Here is a 27342-nt window from a genome sequence, read left to right on the forward strand (position 1 = left end):
TTTATGTTTTATTGATTAAAAAAATATTTATGAAATATATTTTTTGTTTTTAATTAATTAATGCAAAAAGTAATAAGGTTTCATGTCGTCAAAAATATTCATCTTTTCACTTTCAGCATCAATCATCACCGCACCGAACCAAATGTAAGGGGGCCGCGGCCGGGCACCCGGCGGGCGTTTGCTTTGCTGCTTTGCTCCTCGCATCCGAGAGTCGGGGACATAGAGAAAAGTAATACATAGGAAATAGAGAACCCTCTCTGTCAAATTTTTGAGCCTACTAATTGACAGCCTGGTGTTAAATTCCCTGTACTTAACCTACGTACGTAACGCTCACATACATACATAGTACACGCACACATACATACATAAAGTCCACGCACACATACACACAGTTCACGCACACATAGGCCCTCATAACCTTCAAACTTCAAAGAATTATTGTTTTCATGATGTACAATGTAGAATTTTTTCAAATCCATTATTTTGAAAATATTTATCTTTATGGTGTACGTATTGTATTATTTTCAAAACAATGGATTTGGAAAAATTCTACATTGCACATGGAAATGCAAATAAGTAAACAAAAACTTTTGAATTTAATAATTTTACTTTATTTATGAACACACATAATATTATACACCAAAAGCGTCTTTTCGCAAAGTTTTCAACAACACTAAAAAAGCATTTGCACATTGAGAAAACTCAGATCACTTGTGAACATAACAGAAAGTTTCTTCGCGATTCACGAAGGAACGAACAAAACTCCGATGAACCAGAACAGCAGCAGGTACGAAGGAATGAACTTGAATTTGACTCGACGACTCTTCAATACTTTAATAGGGCCACAGAAAACTTAAATGATGGCTAAGAAAACAAGAATGCATTTAACATAACAAAAACAACACCGGCCATTTTGGAGGAAAAACAAAGTTGCCATATGTTAAATAGTAATTTCTACTACTCTATTATGTAAATTATAACAAAAATGTCAATGTTCAGTTTTAAATTAAAACAAATTAATTTCATTTAAAAAAAGTTTTCACATTGTAATTAACAATATTCTCAAATATATTTTAATTAAGAAAAAAATGAAAATATGAAGGAAACAGGAGCAGCGACATCTTGAGCGTTTTAGGGTAGTTAAAAAGTATTTGAATTTATTCACCGATGTCGCTGTTTGGAAGCAAGTTTCACTTCGATGACCGTTGTATGGAAGTTTCCACACCCTGGTCGGGGACCGACCGACCGAGGTCGATTCGATTCGATTGTTGTTTAGTTTATTAGAATCGTTACCGAAGTGGATACGTTTCGCATCTACGGACGGAACGCGATATCGACATCTGTCAAACTAATTTTCGGAATTTACTGTGTGTTTGCGGGACGGTGATAAATGTGAATATTTCGTGTTTTACGTGTTTAATGTTATAATGCATTTGTGATTGTGGTGCCTGACGATCTACTGTGTTAACTTTGTGGTTATCATGTCAGGAATTCGCGGTGTTGTTGTGTTTTGTGTGTGAATGACTCCGTGTATTTAACGAGGCTTGCACAGTTGGATTTTCAATACGTAAGTAAGTAAATATTTACACAAACTATGTATAAAGTGTAAGACATAATTCAAACATAGCATTCTTCCGAGTCATTCGGTTTAGTTGTGTCAAACTCATGAGTAAGAATCTCATTAGAATGTATGAAGTCCTCAGCTATTTACCTATCTACCTCAATGGCTATGTTTGAATACAATGATTATCAATATAGATAAAAAAGTAAACAAACAATAGGTACCTATGTAGGTATTAATAGACTTAATTGATATGCTTAATCAACTCTTAAAAACGTTTAGTGATAACAGGTGGGTCATGGCCAGCATTGTTGGTTTCAAATCAACTACCTGCGCCCATGGCTTCTCTTCTATTTATTAAAAATTTAATTAATATAAATACCTACCCTCATGACTGTAACATAACAAGGCGTACCTACATACAATTTTCAAAAACTCCCCGTAGATTACAAAATATAATATTCACCTACATAGTTCTGTATCATATAATTAAAAAAAAAAATTTAATATAATGTTTATTTATTCAAGTTTATTCATTTCATAAATTATTTCATTAATATCCGATAGACCAGTTTTATCTTTACTTTGCTGTGTTTTTCAACTGGTATTAATGCTTTTGATTTTTATGTAGGAGTAAAGAAGCTCTGAAAACAATTTACTTCAGGAGTGAGTGAGAAAAAACCTCATAAAGGAAACAGAAAAAAAGAAGTTGCCACACCAGATTCTTCAAATCTTGGAACAAATCCCACATGAAGAAAATTGAAAAGACAAGAAAATACACTTGCATTAAATCTTATTTAAAATTACCAAAGTTTATCTATAAAGTTCTAAATGATTTTAGAAACCAAATCATTTTTCAGTCTTTTTGCCTGTACCATCAATGTGTAATAAAATTTGTAAACAATTTATTCAAATAGGCCTTATTTGATGGAATTTTAATAATTAAAAATTTTCCAGTGATATTGTAGTGACTTAACTCAGACAGACATTTACATCATACCTACATCGGTTTATCTCTGTTGTTAAACTTGTTAAATGTTTGTTTATTTGCTTTTACAGATAATAATAAATAACACATATCTTTGTAGGTTTCCTCACATAAGGTTGAGGTTGAATCAGACACAATCAAAATAAAATTAAATGTTACCTAAAATAATGTAAAATATTTCTCAATGCAGATAGATGATGATACCATGGGCACATAAAGAAGTTTTAGTACACCACCTGTCAAAATAATATTTTTTTAAATAAGCCAAAATGTTTTTGTAATAAAAAGTGATTAGTGATAAAACCACACATTGTTGATAAAACTAATTGACTCAAACCTACAAAATATGGTCCATAAAAACAGGTTTACAACATGCCTTGGTTAGCCCGTAAGACGTCGAAGCTCGTAAGGAAAACAGGGTTCTAAAATAAATGGTTAATATTTAATGCCTCCCCAAAATACGTCGGTCGCATAGGTCGTTACACTTCTGAACTTAGTTCTGCGGGGTTACTCCGAAAACGTATCTGAAATCGAATATTAACATCCCCCTCACGCAAAGCGAGATGCCAGCATGTGCGACGGTGACAGGTAGACCCGAAACTATCGGAATAGCCCTGCTGATCCGGCCGACCGGCCTCGCAATCGATAGCCAGCCCCCGCTGTCGTTGCAGTCAGCTGTGCGGTGCATGTTGATACACCTTGCTGGCAGGAAACCGAATCATATGGCATTATCTGAAGGGGTGTGCCTGCCCAGCCCTGACTGCACTTATCGATAACACGGCATGGTCATAAACACAGTCTTAGTTTTACTTGGTAATTTTCCTGTTCAAGTAGCTTATTAGAAATGAAAACTATGAAAGAAGCAGTAAAACAAAATTAAAATACTCAGGGTTCAATCTTTATTTTTAAATGACACGCCTGCGCGTTGCAAAATTAAATGCGTATCTACTGCGCCATCCAATTTATCACTGGGAAGCAGGGGTGGTCCATGTTTCTTATAAGATGTGGCATGCAATGCACTAGCGCCAATTTGAAAAATGATCTCTTGGCAGTGTGATAGTTCTTTGATCCCTGTGCTTGTAAAACTTGCAATTAATTCATTGTAGCTAGTATTCTCAGTAGGTACTTAACTTAGCTTTCAAAAAAGTATTTTTTACACGCTCCAACCCTACGGTATATTTGCTTTAATCCGAAAACTCGTCTGTACCAGTCATTGACTTTCCAACTTTTCGAGTCGATAGGCCTCCTTCATTCAAGTGCTGCGCGTGCCCGTATCAAATTAAGCTATAACGTAAGGAGAGCTATAAACTGCACAGCGTGTATATCAATTGCCATCGAAATTTTGCGTGTTGTTATTGAATTATGAGCGAAGGATGGCTTCGATTCCAGCTTTAACAGCAGTAGTCTCTGAAATTTATGATGTGCGTTAAATTGAGTGGGTAGACTGACTTAGAGAGTCGACTGAACAGAAAAACAAAACAAACTGGGTTTGTAATCTTCAATCTTGCCAAGTTTTTGTCACCCTTATACGGTCACGAAATAAGAATACCTACATAAATCAAATTGAGGCTTGTGCTACTGGGAAACGTAAAGGAAAAGGAATCAAGCAGGTGCACCCTAAAGAAGGGTTAGCTATGTGAGGGAGGAGGACTACATACTGCAATACATAATGCATAACCAAGGGAATAATACGCTTATTTGAGGGAGGCACTGCCTGATTAAAATTTCAGAATCCAAGATGCTGTCTAGCCTGTCTTCAGGGTATAATAGTCGAGGCACCAGCCAATGAAACTGGATTAATTATTTATATTGCGTTAGTCTGGGCTCTATTCTCTATTACCAGTATAATTTGAAAGCTTCCAAGGTTTCTATAATTTTTACGTCCACCAACACTAGTCGCATCATTTTTAAAACAATTTCCAAATAGTCTATCACCAGAAACCACTATAAATTCATTAAGAAAAATGGATAAAATGAGACAAGAAAAAACAACAATGACTTCGACGAAGATTTTATAGTCGCATTTCGGAGTAAGGAGGAATTTATAAAGTAATCGATAGGTGAACGTCCGTGGCTTATACTAAAGCCCTAGTGGCTCTAATTGACCTGATTAAAACTGCAATGCAGTGCTATGATGCATTTCTCATTCAGTAAGCTAACAAATTATACTATTTATGATCTTATGACCTATTTTTCGTATGGACGAAGCTCGTTGAATACTACAAATGCGCACTTCGTTGTGAATCCTTGTCGGATGGAAGCCTTTGGCTGGTTGCCAGTGATCCCATCCTATAGCTTGAAAACATGACCATAAAATACATTTTCCCTGCACGCTGCTAGTAGTAAAATATTATTTCCATGACCGTCTACTATATTATTATTCTGGTGCCGATTACTTGCCCTGGCCCCTAACCACAAAATACCTACACATAGTAAGTTGTGTAACTGTATTGTTTACACATAACCACTGCGTAAAAACTTTTAGCTGTCAGCTTGAAAACAAATGTTGCGTAATTCAGTATGTACTCACTACTTACCTCACTGCCATGCCAACCTTGAAATGGTTCAGCTACATGTTGCGGTCACGAATTAAACGTTAAACGTTTTCCAAATAGCTGCCATAAACTTACTTAGCGAGTTACTTAAATTGTATCGGTTAAAGCGGAGAAATAAAGGTTTGTATCCATTGAAAATACCTATTTTTCAAGAAGGCAGATTGGTACCTACTGTTTTGCAAATTATTTACGGCTCGACTTGCTACTAAACTATGAGTTCAGGTAGGCAGGTTTATTTTGGCATTCAGAATGTCATCAAAATACTTTAGTTGGCACAAAACTAGTCCGTGCCTATCTATGTCAAATATTTGACCCTCTACAACACTGACAGATTACTATTCCGTCTCAGTCACCCGCGACGTGGTCCAATGTCGTCCAGTTAGTGCAACATGTGCCTGGCATATTGCAACCGGCTTCTGACGTCACCGCTTGCAATGCAGCGCCCGAACAAAAAGACCTCTTGTCATGTTGTTCTCACACTGATACAGAACTCCCTTGTATGAGCTAGGCAATGATGGATAAGGCATGTGGCTAGATTTGCTATAAGTCTGAAATATTGCACATTTTATGAGCGGGCATTCAAAACTTGTATGAGAGCTGAAGAATGCCTTAACCTCGCAGCGGCTAATACAACGCATAGGCCCACCACACGATGGCAAGACCTAGACCTCAAAGAAGATTTAAAATGATGAATAGCTTTGGCTTCAAATTATCTTCTGATAAAGTTAGATGTCAAGGGTCAACGAGTAGATTTAATTACGGAAGCACACTATCATTTATTGCACTATTTAGGAATTAACACCGGAATAGAATGATGCAAGAGGTCGATTGATCCATGAATATGGAGGCTATTTAAGTACCTGTTAGCAATGAGGCACTCAAACACTGTACTATACATTCTACAAGTGTTCTAGTAAAGCTAGAAAACATGGTATCCTTCCGTTTGGCCAAATTACTTTTCGCCAAATTTCACTTCGCAAACAACTTATCGCCAAAGTTTCATTTCCCAAATGAACTTTTAGCAACTGTACTTTTCGCAACTAATTCATTTGGTCAAATTATCATTTGGCCAAATTTTACTTGGCAAATGTTTATATAGCAAATGTTTTATGTTGCCAAATATTATATCCCAAATAATTTGTTTGGTCAAATTGACACTTCACATACTTACCCACCGTTACCCACAAATCAAAGCATAAGGCACATGATCATGGTTTTCACAATAATTTTATGTAAAACATTGCATAAAATAGTATGGTTGCAAAAAGTAGGTATTGCAGAAAATAGTAGGTTAGGTTAGGTTAGAACAGTGACCCTTAATGCGCGAAGGCGAGCGAAGCGTGCCGCGGCAGCGGCCGCCGAGCGCTAGAATCACCTCTATTGTTAATGAATCATTTGGAAATTTCGATACAAAGAATGAAATAAGGAAATTAATGTAGAATAAATTTTATATTAACTCCCCACTAAACAAAATAATAACCACAAGCTAATTTGTATACCATTCTATGCACCAATCAAATTATTTTGTAAATAGTTTATCGTGAAATATTTTTGCCTAATGAAACATTTGGCAACCCATACTTTGCCAAACAATAATTTGCTAAATAATAATATGCCAAAAAAAACATTTGCGAATTAAAAGTTTGCAATAAGTTGTTTTGCCAAATGAGAATTTGCCAAATGAAAATTTGCGAAACGTTGTTTGCGATGTGATAATTTGGGAAACGTTTTTTGGCCAAACATTAGTAATCCAGAAAACATCTAAGCATTAAATGTTGCAATCTACTTGCAATAAACGTGGAGGCTTTAAACCATAAAGTTTTAATGAGTTTAACCATCACGTTCATTTCCTAAGTAATCTAGAATCATAAAAATGAAACCTAATAAATTGGCAAGTTCCTCGTCACGTTCTGATTTGTATAGTACTCGGTTGTTTGGAGTGCAGGCTGCATAATGCATGGAGTCACGACGCGAAACAGGGGCACCATTACCATAAAGCCGCTCAGATTAATGTCACAGTAATATTCTTATTGTAATTCACAAAGCGAATTCAACTTGCCTTTGGGAGGGTATTAGAAATCGACAAATCATTACAATTTCACCCTGATTTGAAAGTATAGGCTCTATTTTGTGGTATAGGTGAAGAAACTGTTTAATGACTCAAAATAAGTTTAATTTTCACATCGCCCTAACACAGGATGTTGTATCTTCCATGTAGACGACAAGCCACAATTTTGTTGTCTGGTTGTCACATTAAAGCGACGCAGAACCGATTGGCCTAGATAGGGGCGGTCTTCAGGCCTTCTGGCAGCGATTTGAACGATTTAACACAGTTTGGTACTCTATGAATGAAGAGGTGATGAAACCATAGTGCGTAGGAATTTGGAAGTACACACGTACTAAACTACTAATTCTAATGAATAGGATAGCGGTATCACTGAGGCTAAGGTTCTAAGGGGCTCATTGAAAAAACTGGCACGCGCGGTGTAAAGCATGTGTCACGTCATGTTCGGGACATTAGTTTTTAACAATTTCTGTTTTATCTTTTTGTCAAAAAAACTGTTAAAGATATTTCAATCACTGCAATAGAACAGTCATATAATAAGCTAAAACGACGCTAAAATCACTATTCATTTATTATTTTCATGAAGAAGAGGATAAATGTGTAACTTAGACGATTCAATAATCAACCGCAAACAAGGAAATAATCCACATAGATAATAATGCTAACAGAAATAGTCCAATATTGTCTGCAAACAGGAAACGACTAATTAGGTAACCCTGTTTGTTTTATTTAGCTTAAACCAGGATAACTAGCTCATGAGCTCATCTAATACTCACAATGACATGTTTTAAACATGACCGGCATTCCAATCCATTTAAAACAAATTTTCAAATCAATTAACTGTCAAATCAAGCAGCGATTAGTTTACCGATTACGTGATTTTAATCGAATAAACGTATGTTATTTAGTATTTAATAATAATGAACATGCTATTGTTTTAATTATGACTAATTGATTACATGTCAATATTACATAATAACGTCTAGAGTATGTAGTAAATAGTAATCAGGCAGCTTTGTATTCAGGAAAATCTTCGTTCTATAAGATTGTATAAAAAGAAACAATACAAGCCAGACGTCCGGTTCCTGTCTTTAATAAGGCACGGCTTTAAATGGATTTGCGAGCTGTTTGGTGATAGAATTCTATGAAAGAAGCTTTGGTTAATTTTAGTAAACTTTAAGATTAGCGCCGTTATTATAACCCAGATGTGAATCATGCGCAGTGAATTGTAAGCGGCACAGTGGAGACGCGAACGGTAACTAATGTACGACTTGCTTCTTTCTGGTCAGCAGACTTATTTGCATGTTAATACAATTACCTAGTTTAATCTGTAAACGTTTAACAATGAATATGGTAATAGGTACCAACCAAGTTCTAAATAATCATAAGATCTTAAAAACTTTTTGTCTTACAATCAGCAAGACTATGTCGTGTGTTAGAAATGGCATGGCAAGAACTTTGTTGATGTCTGTGTAGCATCAGCCTTTCCACTCATTCCTGAACCTTGCACTGGCATTGCCTTCAACTCCCTGTACCTACGTCCTGAAATAAGCACTTGATCTTCTTCATCCTCACCATTTCCCCTTTCGGGTCATTATTTCCGGTAGTATTTATGCTTATGCCATATGGCTTGTCCAATATTAGAAAATATCGAAAACTTCTTGAACTCTTACAAGTTACAGTATTGTAATTTACAATGAAGGAAGTAGCGGCCTCTTTCAAGTTCATTGAGATTTTCTCGCGCATTACTGTACTGTGTCCAAACCGAACGCTGTTTTACGATCTCACTACAATCGTACTCATATGTGTGTGTTTGTGTGTAGTCGTGGACCCGCAGACATTGACCTTCTAGGCTCGAAATAACATTCACTCTATCTTGTGCAATACGCCGGCCTACGACACCTTCTGTCTGCATGAGATCCAAGATTTCCTGCTACGATTGTTGACGGTGATAAGGAAAACATGCGTTAGGTTGGATGGTTAGTTGTTACTGCAACTTGTTTCAACGAGATTTTTACTGAGATTTTTAAGAATTAAGGTACCCAAAGAAGCAAAGCAACTAGCAAAATATTTTGTGGATGCTATGATGATAGCAAATCATGGTTAGCGTACGTATCGTTTACTACAACACCAGCTGATGTAGCGTGTTCGTTTCGTATACCGTTAGGGCCAAGTAATAATGTAAAAAAGACAACTCGGAAATGTTTTGTGTAAGTACTTGTTATTTTTCAAGTTTATATTTGAATATGCTATCACTTCAGTATAAGCTTTAGGTTTAGGGATAGTTAATAATAATTATGTTAAAAATGTTGACGAAGTGTGAAATTCGCGGGCTATACTACTTACTTGTCCAGTTTGTACCGTTTCTACAGAATACCAATCCCCGAAAAGATTTATAACGCCTTATAAAAATTTACCTATTAACTCATCGACTACGTGATTAATAAAATTTTGGAAGCAGCTAAACAGACAGGTTTTATCAAAACCAATAAATCTAGATAACACGCCAATTTGCATATCGCTTACGATTTTTCGATTTCATTCCAATTAAATAACGGTGCTAATTTGAATTACAGCTTTACAGCTAATACGACATAGCGTTCTCGTAGTAAATTTAAAATAAATTATCACACCAAATGTAGTTCCAATTTAGTAAAGCTTGTACGATCAAATTTGTGAATCGCATTTTAACTCGAATGATGCTAATTTTGTTTACATTTACATCGCATTTTAGGCAGCTATTTAAGTACTGCTTAACCTTAGACGCTACTAAATAACCATTACAGAAATCTTGGTTAACATTTAACTACTTTTGTTGGGTTGGTTTACGAAAGGTTTTCGTTAAGTCGAACTTTTGGAAATCTTATCTTCTTTTCAATCCTATCCTAGCTACAAACTACAAAGGACTCAGCCACAGCTGTGAGCGAAAGTTACGGTATAAATCGCCTTTCAAATCTGCATTATTTAGTGCCTTATGCAAGCTATTCCTGGCCAGTATACTATACTCCTTGTAGGTTACAACAACTGTGCATAAAAAAAGTATTTCCTGCCGTATGCCTTTGCTTTGCTTCCTTTCTTCCGCGAGTGCCGGACAATGACCCATGTCCAACGGAAGTGCACAGATAAATAACGGGGCTGCAGTATCCGCAGGGCTGAGCTATTGTTTAGGGCCATAGAGAAAGTTCTCTATGGTACAGTTTGAGTACCTAGCTTATAAATTGGAATTGAAATTATTCCTCCTTCGTATTTTTAATGAAAAGTGTTGTTGCAAAGACGTTTCCTTGAATGTAGGCAATTAACTAACCAATGTTAATGATTTTGATTAGACCTACCTCCGATTAATCGAGTCAAAAGTAAATCCAAAGTGATTGGAACACATTTTTGCAATAACTTAGGCGTCCTTCGTTCCACATTTATGTACCAGACGAAATAAGATTGTGGTGTGTTTGATATTGTACTCCCCAGAGACGTTACTCCCCAATGGCGGAACAAGGAATTCAATTTAGCGAGGGGAGGGGAATCTAATAAATCTACATAGACAAGACTAAGTGCAAATATGAAGTATGTCTTTGAAACTAGGGCTCTTGGCGTTAAGCGAATGATGAAGAAAAGTAGATGTATGTTCGTTGGATGTTGGGTTCCCTTACCTCTTTTATTGAAGAAGCTGGTTAATAAAACAGCAAAATATTGGGCCACATGACCAGACAAGGTGTTGATGATGATAACCAGTAACATAAACGAAGACTGGCCCCTTTAGACAAGTGGCAAAACGTGACAGTTGTAATTTTGTAAAGTTCTTCGCTCCGGCGTTTGTTTATATTGAGTTACTTCGCTTCGAAAAAGGATTCATTTTAGGCGTGATCAATAAGTTCCACTTGTGTAGGTTCCCGATGTTATTATAGTTCATCGCCTCATCGTCATTTTCTATGAAACCATTTTCCATGTTTACCAATATTGGAGGGTCGTCAGTTGCGTTTTGACGTATGCTCCAATTAACTCGTCGAGCCCATTCGGTATAGCTGTCGTCACCACAAACTAAAGTGGTCTGTGTTCCACTGCTGCTACAGAGATATTAGATAGCTATAACATTGCTTTTATTTTTCTTTCTTTTTTGTCTATAAAGTATTCCTTCTGGTTAATCTTCTCTTATCAAAGTCGGGAATGTTTTGGAATTAAAATTTTCTTTAGATAGTTACTGTACTGCAACAATCAAAAACTGGTGTCAGACTGTGATCCTTTATAGGCAACTAACATAAATCTATAGTATGACATCTACTACACTGTAATTTATTTTACCGTTCCGTATTTCCATACTGATCCTCTTACCTTGAGGAATATCAAGATTCAATTTACCTGCCTAGCTTTTCGATGGGGTTAATCTTACAGCATTTTAGTGGACATCAAACCTTAAGAGGGCAGTATAATTACCGACCTCGGTTCTCTTTACAGCCGCTTTACATTCTGCCGGTTTGTTACGTGATCGCTTCACGGTTTCACACCGGCACCGACCGCAATGTACAGTAAACTAATTTCAGTTAATAGCTGGCCCAATTTATTGCTGTCACGGCACCGACGTATCCTTTAATTCGTTCAAACAATCGGTTGTGTAAACACAAATTTATTCAACTCTTTTTACTGACTTTCTTTTGTCATATTCATTTATGTTTGTTTTTTTTGCTCCTAAAGCATTTTATTCAAGTGATTCAAATAATTACTCTACATAATCATTTTCTTTTTTTTTGGTTTATCCAATTTAAACTTACCTAAATAAAGCAATTTTCTGCTATTTAAATTATTCCTTCAAGCAGCTGGACGGCACGCGGCAATGCGCGAGCGCCGCGGAAGTGTTACTCATTCATAATGCTGCCTAAATATCAATGTCGATGATCCCCAGTATGCATGAATATTAATCGTTCGGTTATGTACAGAATTTATTAAAATTTCTCTGCTCGTCAGTGGTCTTTGAAGCATTACTTTATTAACCATTTCAGGATTGGTGTCACAAGATTATGTAATGTTCTGATGGCTAGCATCACTGCATTGTTGCTGTTTGGGATCCTTAATTAAATATCTCCTATGTTATTTTGATTAATATCCTTGCGGGTCCAATGACAGTTTAACTTTCCCCGGGGACAAGCTTGGCCTTCACTGGTTGGGTTTTTATTGGCGGTCAAGCTGTAGATCTTGGCTACACAGGAGTTGCAGCAATGGGAACGAGAGGTGGAAATAGTCCCATGTTGGACTTCAAATCTTATCTGATTGAGCTTCTCCAATTCTTTTTGTTCCACGTTATCGAAATCGATAAACCACATCACTACCTCCAGTATAAAGTTGCAGACTGCTAGCATTTCCTGTGATGTGTCAGTCACACGCTGTGGGAACGCTTCCGCTACTCTTCTATCAAATAAACATGCCCGATTCGAGTGATTGAGTTATTGACCTGCATTTGTAGATGTTACAGAATGTTTCTTGTAGTCTGTCTTTCATGTTAACTCACTGCAGCTCACAGCTTTTGAAAGTAGGAAATTGTAAGAAGCGAGTCTTACTTTTATTGTCGTGCTTCAGGCTTCTTGTTATTGTTGTGTAGATTTTAGATGTAGATCTTTCTTGTATACTATAGTTCAATAATATTATGTCATAGCTCATAAATTATGTCATAACAATTGACATTCTGAGGGAAATGTAAACGTAATTCTTTTTGAGTATGAGGCCCTAATGTCCTTAGAACCTTCTAAATGGGAATTAATTACCCATTCATGTCCTTCAATAACGAATTTATGAACGCCTGGAGTCTAGCTAGGTGATAGCCTAGACCACGAAGGCAATTCTGCTACTGTAGCCTTTATTTTGATGATAAGAACAAGATACGTACCTACTTGGCTTTAGCATCATTTCTATCTATCTGACTTTTAACAAGACTATATTATTATGTCACGAACTGTCTGTCTTGGCTTTGTTTTAGCCAGTAAAACAGCTTCTACATCGCTTCCATCATTGTTATTACAGGTGAACGCTCAAGTGTTGATTCAACTACACCTATTTGCAGACTAAACGGTCCCGCGTGTCGTTAATCTGATTTTATGGCACTGCTCGTTCACGCTGCCTCTGGCCAGTACACCAATGTCATGTACGAAGCCACAGAGTAAGAAAGGGACCAACGAAAATCTTTGGAATTTGAAGATGTACACCTGAATAGTACTGATCTCTTCTACTCTGTGGATCGCTGTGATGTTTACGGGCCGCTCTACGTTCGTACGTCTACGTTAGCAGTACCGGCGCAGGAGTCGATGAAAAAGCTTCCAGCGAGGCCCGAGTTGCGTAATCGGGTGATTGAACCCGACTTGTTGCGTACACTCGCGCGTGCGAATCGAATTGTTTGCTGTTGTGATGACTCGTACGTACCCATAGTCAGAGCTCAGAGGTGTCAGTAGGTATGCCTTAAATTAGTGGACGTACGTGTACCATGATACGGCATGTGGCAAAAAACGAACGGAAATGGTATAGATTTATTTAAAGCGGTTACCGTCACGTTTCAATCATGTAGTGTAGATGTACACAATTTGTACCACGTAGATTACAAGACGTGCGCTAATTTTCCTTGTGTTATCTGCCTCTTCTTAATATGATTTGGTGACCATTAGTAACGCGCTCGGAGGTGATATGTGGTCCTTCGTGACTGACTAGTTGATGTCTTGCGGTTCGGCTATTAGATGACAGTTGGTTTTTTGCGATCGTTTTTTGTCCGGCTTCGGTTGTAAAAAGAAAATTGATGTTGGGTGTCGAGGGAGTGGAAAGGTGCAAAAACTATCTGGCTAGATGATAAGATTTGGAAACTTTACTTTTATGTTTCGGTCTTTTAAAGTTTTATTGAACTATTGGAAATTGAAGTTACTCTAGCAACGGTTTTCAGAGCCAGTCCGAAAGATCAGCAAATAGAAATTATTGCAGAAAGCGCTTTTTCTTATTCTCCTGGGTGGGAGTTAAATTCAGAATGAGTAACTGCTGGACCATAGTGGTGATAAATGCTTTCAAGTCATATTAATACATTTAAGTGATTAGGTTTCGCTGCCAATTTCCTAATGCTTCTAGCACGATAGAAATTATTGAAGGGTATCAGCCCATTTGCTATGGTAGATTAGCTTACATTAAGTTTCACTGCGGCTCGGTTTCCTTGCAGTTGACACCTCTTAAGTGTTATTTGATAGGAGATATCGCTTTAATGAAACCGTCCATTATAGTCTTGTACACTTGTGCTTGTTGATGTATAATTTTACTTATGTAATACTCGCAGGGCCTTTTGTATTTTAATCGTATTTAGTGCGTAATGCGCTTATTATGTCGAATTTGTTAAGACTAGGAACTTCAAAGCCTCATTTCTCTCCTTTAGTTTCTCCAGCTGATAGCTTCTGTCTTAAAATCAAAGTAAAAGAATGAAATCTTTACTTGTTGACATTTATCAGCAAACTCTTGCTTGATCATGGGTAAGACTGAGAGAAGATAGATTTTGCAATGTTGCAATTCCCTCATCATGAAAGTACCTACTAACTTACCTACCATTCTTACATAATACTAGCCTTATGACATGTATTCCCTTTTACCATGTACCTGATGGCGTAAGGTATAGTACAGAGGTACAGATACAACTTAGGCAGTTGCAGTAGTTCCACTTCATATCTAGCGTTCGAGTGGTTCTCACTGAGAACCACTCGAACTCTAGAAATTTATCTAAACTGAGAACTTCTCAGTTTAGATAAGATATTGCAGGCTTGACTGAATCACAGCGATTATCTGATAAACATGCGATGACTGTTCCAGTTGGCTTGCAAAAGTTCGGTCACCTATGGTGGATCATGGTCAAACTGAATTCACCACGAGATAGTTTCTACACCTACCTAATGATTAATTTGATTGATAAACAGTATCAAGTCGCAATATGAGACACTATACGACTTGTTTGGCAATATTGATCAACAATATCAGATTCTGATGCTCCTAACCGTTATTATGAATGAATGACCGAGACAAGTATCACTTCACTTTCGTTGAAATCACTGAATATCTGAATATAAAAGTTGTGCGTTTAATTGAAAATACAAGCATCGCTGAGTCCATTGAAATGGAAACATACTAAAAGAAGTCCAATATGGTGAACTACATTTCTATTTTCGATAGCCATTCTACTACAGCGGGCGGGCTATTACATTTAATAAAGTAAATTTTCTGTCGTGGTCGGTCACCCATGAGAACTATTCTATGAGTGAAAGGGGTGGACTCGAAAATATGGAAACGTTTAAAAGAAGCAGACCCAACGGCGCTGTTTCGTAAACCCTACTGCATCTAGCTACTGTTCTGTGATACAGTAATCACGATAACTCGTTATGCCGGCAACATTCCGAGCCATTGTTTGCAGGAGATGAACAAACCACTTATGTTCCAGTTTCTTGTTGTACTTTGTCTATTGTTTTTGTTGTGCCGGGAATCTATGGCCTGTGTTAATGATCCAGCCTCATTTATGAATAAATTTGAGTAAAAAATTTGAATAACTTGTCTCGCTGATTCATGTTTACTTTTTTTATTCACGAGGAATCTCTTACTTAATACCTTGCTTCAGTTTAATAGCTTCTGATCTCACTCAAGGTACTCGGGCTTAAAACTATTGAAAGTTAAAAGTTAAAACGGGGGTTACGTAGGTATACCAGCGTAACACAGTTTCCTTATTATTGTGCTGAATTTTGTGCTTCTGGCTACCGCCCAATAGTTGACATCGATTTTTTTTTTTGGAAGATTCAATCAATCGGAGTCGCACAACTCCTTTGCTTAACTTATTGAACACTTCAGAATCATCATTTCAGCCATAGGACGTCCACTGCTGCTGAACATAGGCCTCGATTTCCAATTCCATATTGATCGTAGGTAGAGGCAGTAGAGGTAAAAGCAAACCATGAATGGTCAAATCTCAAACCAGTAAAAGTAACAATAACATATAGAACTAGAAACGCCAACACACAAGCGGTTATTGCCTTCAAAAACCGACAAAGCTTATTTTTCACATACGAGGTACCGTTTCATACAAACTCTTGAAGCGTGCGAATGGCTCAAAAACAGTATAGTATAAAATACCTCAACTAATTCCGATCACGTCGGATTAACGGGACGAGCGTGTCGGAGTGAATAAACTGACTGTACTTCTTTGGTCTATGGTTGATAAATGATTAGAATCAGCTGTCCCGCTTGCTTTGATCAATGTGTATTTATTTATGTATGTATGTATTTATTGACCTATGTCCTTCAGCCATCTCGGCTATGCCTTTGATGGGTCTGTAATCTGTATACGAGCTGATTATATTTAGATGTGTCATTTCGACCAAATGCCGTCCACGCTGGACAAAGGCCTCCCCCAAAGATGGTCCCGCACTCATTTTGGAGTTATTTATATTTGTAGAGTCACCAGCATATCACATAGTAGGACAGAAGTTGTAAATAGGTACATGCCTATTGCCTATTCAGAAGAAATGCTATCACTTAAAATATTCTTGATAAGTTAGAGCAGTGTTTTTCAACCTTTTTCATGACGCGACCCCCCTAGCATGAAAAAATTTTTGGCGACCCCCCGACCGTTCGCTTTTTACCCGACTGCACCAGAAGGAGGGTTATGTTTTTCGAGTGTATGTATGTACATTTCTTTGGCACGGCCTACAGCCTAAACGGCTTGACCGATTTTAGCTTGAGTGATGTCGTTAGATTCGTCTTAATCGTGAGAGTGACACTAGCTATATTAAAGTTGAAAAAAATCAAAATGGCGGATTTTAGGCGCCATAATGTCTTAAAAATATTTTTTTTTCCCCAAAAATTTACGCAGTGATTTATCAAAATAAAGGGCTTTTTGAGTAGTTTACAAAAATGCACGTTATTTAACTAAAAAGATTAAAATAAAATTATTATTGAATAAACAAAAAACCCAACCGCGCAAAAAAGAACCAAAAAAACAAAAACAAGACAACTTAGTGTTCACAAATGCAGTCGGAGGCATCAAATACATCACCAACAAAAGAATTAGTCATTGATTATCTTTCCAGTTCACCCCTACGCCGTTGGCAAGCTTTTTGTTTTCATGCCTTTTACAAAGATGTTGTAGGGAACGAATTCTTCAATCTATACAACATTTATGAATTTGCATAATTAGATTTCGGATAAATCTAGCTTTAAAACTTTACTGTTTTTTTTTACTGAGGTAGTTTTTACGACCTCTTGCGACCCCCCTATAGAGGCTTCGCGACCCCCCAGGGGGTCGCGACCCACAGGTTGAAAAACACTGAGTTAGAGCATTAATTGCAAACAAGATACGGGTGCAGTTACTTTTATTATTGAAAACAAAATAAGATCAATGTAAGCAATGATACATTTTATAAAATATACGATCAGCGTATTTACCAAAATATTTTAATGACGTCATGTAACTTAAACATAACACATCCATACGGTGCAGTCAATCCTCATAATTACCATCAACAGTATTTTCCGACACAATGAAGTCTCATTATCAGTGCTAAAAAAAGATAAATTCAACTCAATGAAGCGGCTGAATGAGTCAAGCAAAGAGGCTATTAATAGTTAACGAGAAAATACTGGTTCCACGCGATGATATGATACAATCGAGTTCGTACTCGTACGAGCTGTGATGGAAGCAGTTTTTATGCTCTAAATACAATCGAACCCGAAGATGTAACAATGACGCCATATTCTGTGCTGCCAGTACGTATGCAGTTTAAATGGCGTTCGTGATCGTATTTCGAAAAGCGAACGAAAAACAAATGAATCGCGGTAATTAGTCGAAGACCACTCATGTTGTACCATTTTATAGCGCACTACATCAACATCAAAGAGTTTTTCAGATTCGTTTCACCTTTTCATTCATAACGCATTTTTCTTTTTTTTTGTTGATTCCTCCAGCTACAATACAAATGAATGCTTGTACATATTAGCAGGACTGAGTGGGTTTACCACAATATTCTAACTGAATATAATTTTAATGTCATCATAGTTTCTTACTAACTGATTCTGTTTAAACTTCGACAGTTTAAATAATAAATAATGTATAATGCGAACAGCTAGGGACTGGAATTCGCTGCCTGCTGCTGTCTTTCCCGAAGACTATATTCGGGCCTTTTCAAGGCGAGAGTAAATACTTCTACGATCTGAGGTGAATAGGCGCTTACAGGGCCATGTACCATCCTAGACTGCATCCCACTTAACATCAGGTGCGATTGTGGTCAAATACTGCCTTGGTATGCATAATGTAAATGTCAGAGGTGATTCGTGTATCGTGTATTTGGCACTGGACATATTATTTACACTTTGATAATTAGGGTTCCGTACCTCATAAGGAAAAAACGGAACCCTTATAGGATCACTTTGTTGTCCGTCCGTCCGTCTGTCAAGACCCTTTATCTCAAGAACGCGTGAATGTATCAAGCTGAAATTCACATGAAATACTCAGGTCTATTGTCCCTTTAAGCTGTGAAAATATCAAACTTCTAAGCCAAGCCAATCAAAAGATACAGCCGATTATGTCGATATTTTCAACAAATTTTCGACACTCGCAAAGGAATCAAAACCTACAGGATACTTCCCGTAAACTCAGAATCTTGAAATTTGGCATAAAGCATTGTCATATAATGCAAATATAGGAAAAATTGCGAAAATTTCTTTTTTTTAGTTGTATAATATAATAAAAATATTTTAATAAAATGAAACTTACTACCTTATTTCTCACGAACGAATAAAGGTATCAAATTGAAATTTATACCAAATACCTAGATCTATTGTCCCTTTAAGAAGTAAAAAAATCAAACTTCTAAGTTAACGCGATCAAAAGATACAGCAGTTTATACCGACACCTTAGACGAATTTCCGTCACACGCTAGGGAATCAAAACCTACAAGGTACTTCCTGTGAACTCAGAATCTTGAAATTCGGCACGAAGCAACGTTATACATATAGTACAGATAATGGAAAAATTGCGAAAATGATAAATTTGAAGTTATATAAAATTTAAAATATTATTTTTGCTTACATGACATAAAATATTTTTTTAATAATTATAAACTTACTACCTACCCTTTTTCACATGAACGCGTAGAGATATTAAAGTTGAAATTCATATCAAACACTTCTTAAATCTAATTGCCTCTAAACTGTGAGAAATTCTAAATCAACGCAAAAATTCAAAACGCTGAGGTAGGTACCTACCTATAATGCAAATATAGGAAAAATAAATAAATAAAAAATAATCATACCGCATATTTTGAAATTCGCCACTACTCGCAACGGAATCAAGTAAGTAATTTGATTTAATACGTCATAAATTGTAAACCGCTATATTTGTACGGCGGAACCCTCGGTGTGCGAGCCCGACTCGCACTTGGCCGGTTTTTTTTTTCATTCCCTAACCACTGTTATTGATATCGAAATCGAAATTAAAAGTGAACATATTTATCTTAATCCCATCGAGTAGTGTGACCTATCTAAGCTACTGGACAGGCGGGTGTTGAACCCGCTCCCCATTATGGTTAATTCCATTAGGGCAGCCATTAGGCGCGTGTTGACGCATTTCGAACTAATCTAATCGATGGCCAGTTCACACACTTCACGTGTTAGTTCTGGGTAATCTTGGTTAGTTTCTGCTGAAAGACTGGCAGCTGTTTTATTCTTGTGCTGATTTGAAAATGTTGATCCTGTCACCTACACTGATGGGTTAAGACTAGGCGCAGACCACCGACTTTTAGTTGGCCGATAGTTGTGTGTTTTAAATTGTATGAAGAATCGGCCAAATCAAATCGGTGTAGTGTGAGCACTTCCATACATGCCCATACTGATCAACTGCCCGACTAAACTATCGGCCGACGAAAAATCGATGATCTGCGGGGGAAAAAAAGTACCTATTGAATTTGGTAAGCATCAGAGAGCGTATTGATAACATGGTAATAATATTTTTATTGAAATTGGTAAACGTCAGAAAGCGATCATAGGATCACAGAAAGCAATAACTCCATCCCATAGACACTGAATCACCAGAAGAGCTGTCATAACGTCAACAAAATATCACAGTTTTTCTAAAAATCTAATTGTATTTGTTTTGGACAAACATGCGAAACTTTTAGCCTATGCGCAGGCCATTGATTTTTCGTCGGCCGATAGTTTAGTCGGGCAGTTGATCAGTATGGGCATGTATGGAAGTGCGCACATTACGCCGATTCGATTTGGCAGATTTTTCATACAATCTACAATCGGGCACAACTATCGGCCAACTAAAAATCGATGGTCTGCGCCTAGTCTTAACTTTACATCCCCAGAGTTAAATAAAACCGAGTAATGAATTATTATGATATTAGATTAGAATCGTCAATGTCACCGAAGTCCCTAGTCCCTACTTGACACGCGAGCGGCGTCACCAAGTCTGGAGCGCTATCCAGGGCGCGCCCACTGACCGGGAGTCCCGATTGTAATACGGGACACGTAGCGTTATGATGGTTATGACGTGCCCCCATTTCCCTTGTTGACGCATTTCATTACGCCTTAGTGTTAGAATGTTTTAATATTGAAGTAATGCTGGTTTTCGAATGAGTATTGTTTGCGGTATTTGCCTTAGAAAATATAATTATAAGGAAAGTTTTCATATTATACGGTTGTGGAATTTCCATTGGGAAAGTACATTTTCCCTTTCATCCCTTTATTCACAATTTTTGCAACTACATAGTACATAGCCAATCCAAATATTATCTCCTCTCCAATTCGGATTTAAATGTAAATTGCCAGTGCCTATAGAATTTGTGTTAGCCTCTTCTGGCTAAAATAAATTAAAGCAATAACGAAGCAATGTCATTATTACCTACCTTTATTAATGAAAACCCTTTGCCATTGATATCATTGATTGTCTTTCTCTTCACGAATAAATGAATCAGGACAAAAGTATTGTGCACTCGCCAATATCCTGTGATTCACTCGCCAGCCATTCAGCTCCATAAAACAGCGTATACCTTGTCAAAAGTTGTATTCAGTTCGCATAAATTCTCTTAATATGAAAGTCAAATGAACCTTAAAACGATGCCAAGAGTGCGAAATAAAAACCGTAAAAAATAACCTTAAATTAAACATTTTTATATTTCACTTTTAAACTATCATGTATTTTAAAATGCAGTGCAGACAGCTCATTCAATAATAGCATGGTTAATTTAATTATTATTTGAATCGAATCCATGAAAATAACAGTAAAAGCGTTCATATTTTTCAGAGGTATTTTTATTAGCTTCAGGCGTAAAATTAAACAATTATTAAAGGATGGTGAATCATAATCCGAAAAACTGGGCTCAACGTTTATTTTTGTTTCGAAGTTGCAGATACAAATTGCTAGATCATCAACTGTCAGAAGCTCAGAAGATATGGAATTTGTGGACCTCAAATTGCGATAACATCATTTTGTGATTTACGACAAATTGTTGATCGTCCGTAATTCGCCCTTATTTGTCATGTTGGCCCATTTCCACCTATTTACGATGCATTATGTGTACATCTGACACATGTCACGCGTGTCGATTTGTATGCCGCGTTCGATTTAGAACACAATCGCATGGTTGAACAGTTACTTAGATGACATTACTATAGTTCGGAGGAGTAACGGGACGCGATTGTGGAGTGAGCTAATGGGTTTCTTGTGTAAGTTGCTTTGATCCTTGACGTCTGAAAAGGTTTATTTATGTTTAATCCAAGGTTTTAGGTCAAACCGTGATGCCCTTTTGATGTTTGTTAGCTAGGTCATTGCCAATAGACCTAAAGCTACGGACTCCTATTAAAAGAGTACGAAGTCAGCATCAAACGTTCCTATTGACAGTATATTTCTATAGTAAGTATTGTGACGATGGCCTAGAGCGTTTATTGGAGACCACAGCCTAATAAAGAATTCTACTACCGGGGTAATTTCTGCGCTGTGGCGCCATTTCTCTTGCATTTCTTCTGAAACACTATTTCCATTGAAGTGGCCACAATACAATGCTGCGGCCGCACTAAAACCGACGTTATTGCTTTTAAAGGCTGCTGTTTGATTTACGCAAGCCCGCATTGAGATGCGCACGCGCCGTTTATTTGTTGTCTGCCGCCCAGTAGAAGTTGTTTGAGTAAGCTCATTTCTCTGAGAAACAGACCCAGAGTATTACAGAAGTCTCATTCAAACCACGTCATCTGTGATGAAGAGGAAATGTTCCGTGGTCGGTGATAAGAGAAGGCCCTGTTCCGTTAAAAAAGTATTGTGATAACATACTTGGTGGTAAATAATGTAATGACAGATTTTATTTTGAAATCCGAACTGCCAGAAACTTTTTCTAGGGAGACTGATATCATGTAGACACGATGTCCACGAAATATAAATGTATACCTAATAACAACTTAACTTCGGAATTTGTCTGATTTAAATTAACAACATAACTCATTCTTCCTATTACGTAAACAGAAGAAAATATTGGATATTAAGCAAATTTCAAACAAGGCGTTCCTCGTCCTTTGATCTTTTTATTGAAGTAATATTTATTGTGTTACTCAAAGGAATTTTCATTTTAGCACCTTTCTTTTCATTTTTTGTAATACCTAAACAACATTGTGCCTATTTACATTAACTTTCAGATTTGATTAGGATTTGAGTATCTGTTTTACTTACCAACTTTTTTATTTGTTACAGACCGCAGCCGCCATGTTTAATTTCATCAAGAAGTCCACCGTCCTGGCGGGCGGCGACGGCGGCGGCTGCGAGGAGAGAGACGGCGACAAGGAGAGGAGGAAACGAGAGAAGAAAGAGAGGAAAGAGCGGGAGAAAAGAGAGAGGATAGCTGCCGGCCTCGAGGAACCCTTGAGGCTGGAAGAGGTGAGATATTACCTTATTTTTTAATTATTTATGATTTTTAGTCTTCTATTGAAAAAGCTGGGATTAAATTGTATAGGGTGCGTCAACGGCGCGTGTACCAAAAATCATTCTGGTGTGAGATTTTAGGTATGATGACCCGCCAGAGGTGTCGTAGACTAATTCCGTCAGTAAGGAATATTTTAATTAAAATAATGTAATCCTTGAACCCATATTAACAGTCTAAACATACCATGGTAATAAATACTATCATACCACCTTCGTCCCGGATGCCTGATCATCATTTATTCCATAAGGTGAGATGTAGGCCAAAAGCTTCTTCGTTGTGGATAAAACATCAATCAAATGTGACATATCCGTATAAATAAATACATGAATTTGTTTCCCACCAAAGTTGGACAAATTATGTACATATCTTTAGTTAACTATTTGTCGAAGTGCCTAAATAAATGTTGGACGTGACATTAAATGTTCAATTTATATAATTTAAAAAAGTGTACACGTTTCTTTCGTCGACAGGTAACTGATAGTTCAGTAATAAAGATTAACTAATTGATTGTATCAGTAATTATTGTATATTATGTATATGTTACGGTCAAAGTGATAAATGTGAAAATTATGAATAATCGCCGGTTATTATGAATAATTACCGCATGATTTGGTAAATGTGATTAATATGAGGTCATTTATGTGTGTATAAAACTAAATAGGCGGCTTAGGGGTGGCCCAAGGGCCACCCCCGCCGCACCCTAACCTATTTTTCACTTTAAATCAAAACATTATGTTATAGGCATCATGGAAAAGTAATATTATGCAAAAAACATTCCAAACTCATTATGCCAAATTATATTAATATATGATATCAAAACGTTCAAAAGTTTGGCTGTACACGAGCACGTACACAAGATGTTGTTCTCTTTTATGAAATTTGTTAGTACTAAGGTTGAATTATTAAATAATCACTGTTAAATGTAATTAATTTATCACTTTTACCGCGACTGTCGGTAATTATTCATAATAACCGGTTATTATTAATAATTTTCAATTTATCACATTAACCGTAACATATACCTGGCTAATTTAAAGTTTTTGCTTGATTAGGAATTTATTTATTGCTATTCCTTCTGCAATTTAAATTCTGTCACAAGTTTCCAATATCGGTACTTGTTGGAAAACGTATTAATAATTCACATTTAACTTCACTTATTAAGGACCCCATGATCCAGTTAATCCTTTATCCAAATTTAGCACAAAAAAGTTATCGCACTTGAGGTGACATCACCTCAAGTGTCCGAGGACTACTTCGTTACTTCTAACCTCCAACAGACTGCCGAAACACAACAATGCTGTTCTGTTACATACTCGTAGTTATTTTGTCGAACGACGATAGACTTGTGTGAGATGGTGGTAGTAGTACCTAACCAGCCGGGCTAGGATGTGCGCCGTGATAAAATCTTATCGATGATTTTAGACGACAAACGTATGGGTTAATCGCGTAAAATCGATAAAATGGCGCGATAAAAGCTTATCGCGGCGCGCATCCTAGGCCACAAGTTAACCAAACTGCAGAAAAATTTGCCCCCACTGGGAATCGAACCCAACCTATCATTGTGAATATGTTACGGTTAATGTGATAAATGGAAAATTATTAATAATAACCGGTTATTATGAATAATTACCGACAGTCGCGGTAAAAGTGATAAATTAATCACATTTAACTGTGATTATTTAATAATTCAACCTTAGTACTAACAAATTTCATACAAGAGAACAACATCTTGTGTACGTGCTCGTGTACAGCCAAACTTTTGAACGTTTTGATATCATATATTAATATAATTTGGCATAATGAGTTTGGAATGTTTCTTGCATAATATTACTTTTCCATGATGCCTATAACATAATGTTTTGATTTAAAGTGAAAAATAGGTTAAGGTGCGGCGGGGGTGGCCCTTGGGCCACCCCTAAGCCGCCTATTTAGTTTTATACACACATAAATGACCTCATATTAATCACATTTACCAAATCATGCGGTAATTATTCATAATAACCGGCGATTATTCATAATTTTCACATTTATCACTTTGACCGTAACAAATACATCAATGGTTGTTTTAACGTTGGGTTGTTCTCAAGGTCTAACATTATTGTGGACCATTATTTACGACGCAAACCATCTCAAGATTTGCATTTACCGGACCAAGACCAAGATAAATCTCTCTATTATAAATCAATGTCAGTTCTGAAGAGTCTGAGGAAAATGTCAGGTTTTGCAGTAAATTTTGCAGGACGGCATTGTTATTACGTGATTACCTATACGAAAACGTATTCTTAGGTTCTATACGAAAACGATCATAAAACTCTATTCTTTGGGTATGAATTCAAGCCAATTTGAATTTAATATTTGGAATATTTTAATTCTTAAGTGCACAGACGACGTACTCGTACTATGCTGTTACTTTGGGATTGGATGCATGTTTTCCAAAAACGACTGGACAAATGATGAAACCTTACAATTTTTTAGTCATCAGAATAGAACATGGTTGTAATTTTTATCATTCTACGCCTGCAAAGTCGCAGGCAAAAGCTAGTATTTTAGATCCTCGACAATTCGGCATTCAAATACCAGTTCTACGATATTTGGATAAACAGAATAGATATGATCTCACCGACTTACTCGTTTTCTGTCGCAATAGGTCATAGCGGGGTGGATTGCACCATCGCCGTGGCATTCAACATCTTCTGAATGCAAGTGGCATTTGCTTGATTAGCCTCCTTAGCTACAAAGCTGTGCATTTTCTTTGCATGAGTCATTGGGTCAATCAATAATTTAGAGGTAAAGTTTGTGAGTTTGTTCTAGGAGGTGAATGGATTCTTCTTCTTTTTCTTAGACATTTCCCATTGGGGTCGGCTCTCCTTGTTCTGCGGCGCCCAGGGCAGTCTGTCCTGGGCTTGGGTAGTGTAAACATTTGTTTGGATTACTTCTTATTCGATTTGGAATAAGAAGTAATGATGAGTGAGATTTTTTGGTTTGTTTTTTATCTCTTTTTATATCACTGCACCTACCATGTACGCTGTAGTACGTGCATATAAGACTGGCACCGGCTGAAAACCAGCGCTGCATGGACCTAATGCCGTACAGCTTACGCTGAGCCGGATGCCCTTGTCACCTTGTTCTTAATAGTTAAACTGTGTTCATGTGTGTTTCTTTTTTGTTATGGTGACAATAAAGGTTTATTTATTTAATCCAAACTAATGTTGGCTTTGGAATTTTTTCATAGGTATTTTTGTGACAGAAAGAAATTCGGGCGATGCAACTGGAAAAAGTTAGCATACACGTATGATATCGTAAGAAAATGAACGGGCGTTGGTCATAGGACAGTAGGACTAACTTCCTGATTTGATCATTAGCAGACTCTTTCTTTGTAAGGTCCTACCAAAATCCACGCGGGCAAAGCCGCGGGCAAATGTTTTGTTTTTAAAACGGCGGGTTTTGTTTTGCTTTGTTTATAAATATGTAGCTAATTTAAGATCCTGATGTAGCACCTAATTATTCAGACTTACTAATAACTTAGCGATGTCGGAAATCGAAATGCATTTTGCATTTTTGGTTACTAATGTGGCAATTAGTTAAAATTGCAAAATCGATCGTTGATTACAAAACGTTCGATTACATAAAACTGAATCGGGGTTAGACTAAAATTTGAATAAGTATGCCTAATTCTAAAGAAATACTAGGTTATCTAACGAATACAGAAAATTCTCATCAGATTCAAATCCTATCTGATACAGTCGGTAATTTCAGTAACTTCTTAAGTACTTAAACGATTATCCTTGTCAATTATTATCGCATACAAGACCTTATCATCGATATCGACCACCGTGTTATCAGCATCGCTCTCAACAACTTGTTATCTCGGTAATTGACCGCTAGCGATAACAGAGCATTGGAGGTCCAAGATTCAATGACCAAGATAAGCGTTATTGCTGTAAGATTGAAATGTATGTTTAGATAAACACCTGTTCCTTCCTCGTTGATTGCAGTTTAGATAACGATTTTGAAATCACAATATTTGAATTTTGGGCGTGTCCAAACTTTTACCAAATGTCTTTATAATTTTATTAACAGTTGGTTTCTACAGCAAATAGGGCAGGGGTCTCAAAGACTTTTCCTCGTCTTTTAAATTTTTGTTTTTTAAATTTCTGAAAAGGAAAATTTCCGGAAAATTTTGGATGGGAAATTTTTTCTAAATTCAAGTCACCTGG

General features: G+C 36.8%; 1 protein-coding gene across 1 annotated transcript in view; it reads left to right on the plus strand.

Annotated features, from left to right (window-relative positions):
• Positions 1-1235: 1235 nt before the first annotated feature.
• Positions 1236-27342, plus strand: part of LOC135082444 (unconventional myosin-XVIIIa-like) — a 138585-nt gene continuing 112478 nt past the window's right edge. Inside the window, exons 1-2 of the mRNA XM_063977239.1 lie at positions 1236-1571; positions 22897-23079. Coding sequence (XP_063833309.1) covers positions 22909-23079 — 171 coding nt within the window. The 5' untranslated portion in view covers positions 1236-1571; positions 22897-22908. The remainder of the gene's footprint in view (positions 1572-22896; positions 23080-27342) is intronic.

This window comes from Ostrinia nubilalis, chromosome 21, assembly GCF_963855985.1.
Source record: "Ostrinia nubilalis chromosome 21, ilOstNubi1.1, whole genome shotgun sequence".
Lineage (NCBI taxonomy): Eukaryota > Metazoa > Arthropoda > Insecta > Lepidoptera > Crambidae > Ostrinia > Ostrinia nubilalis.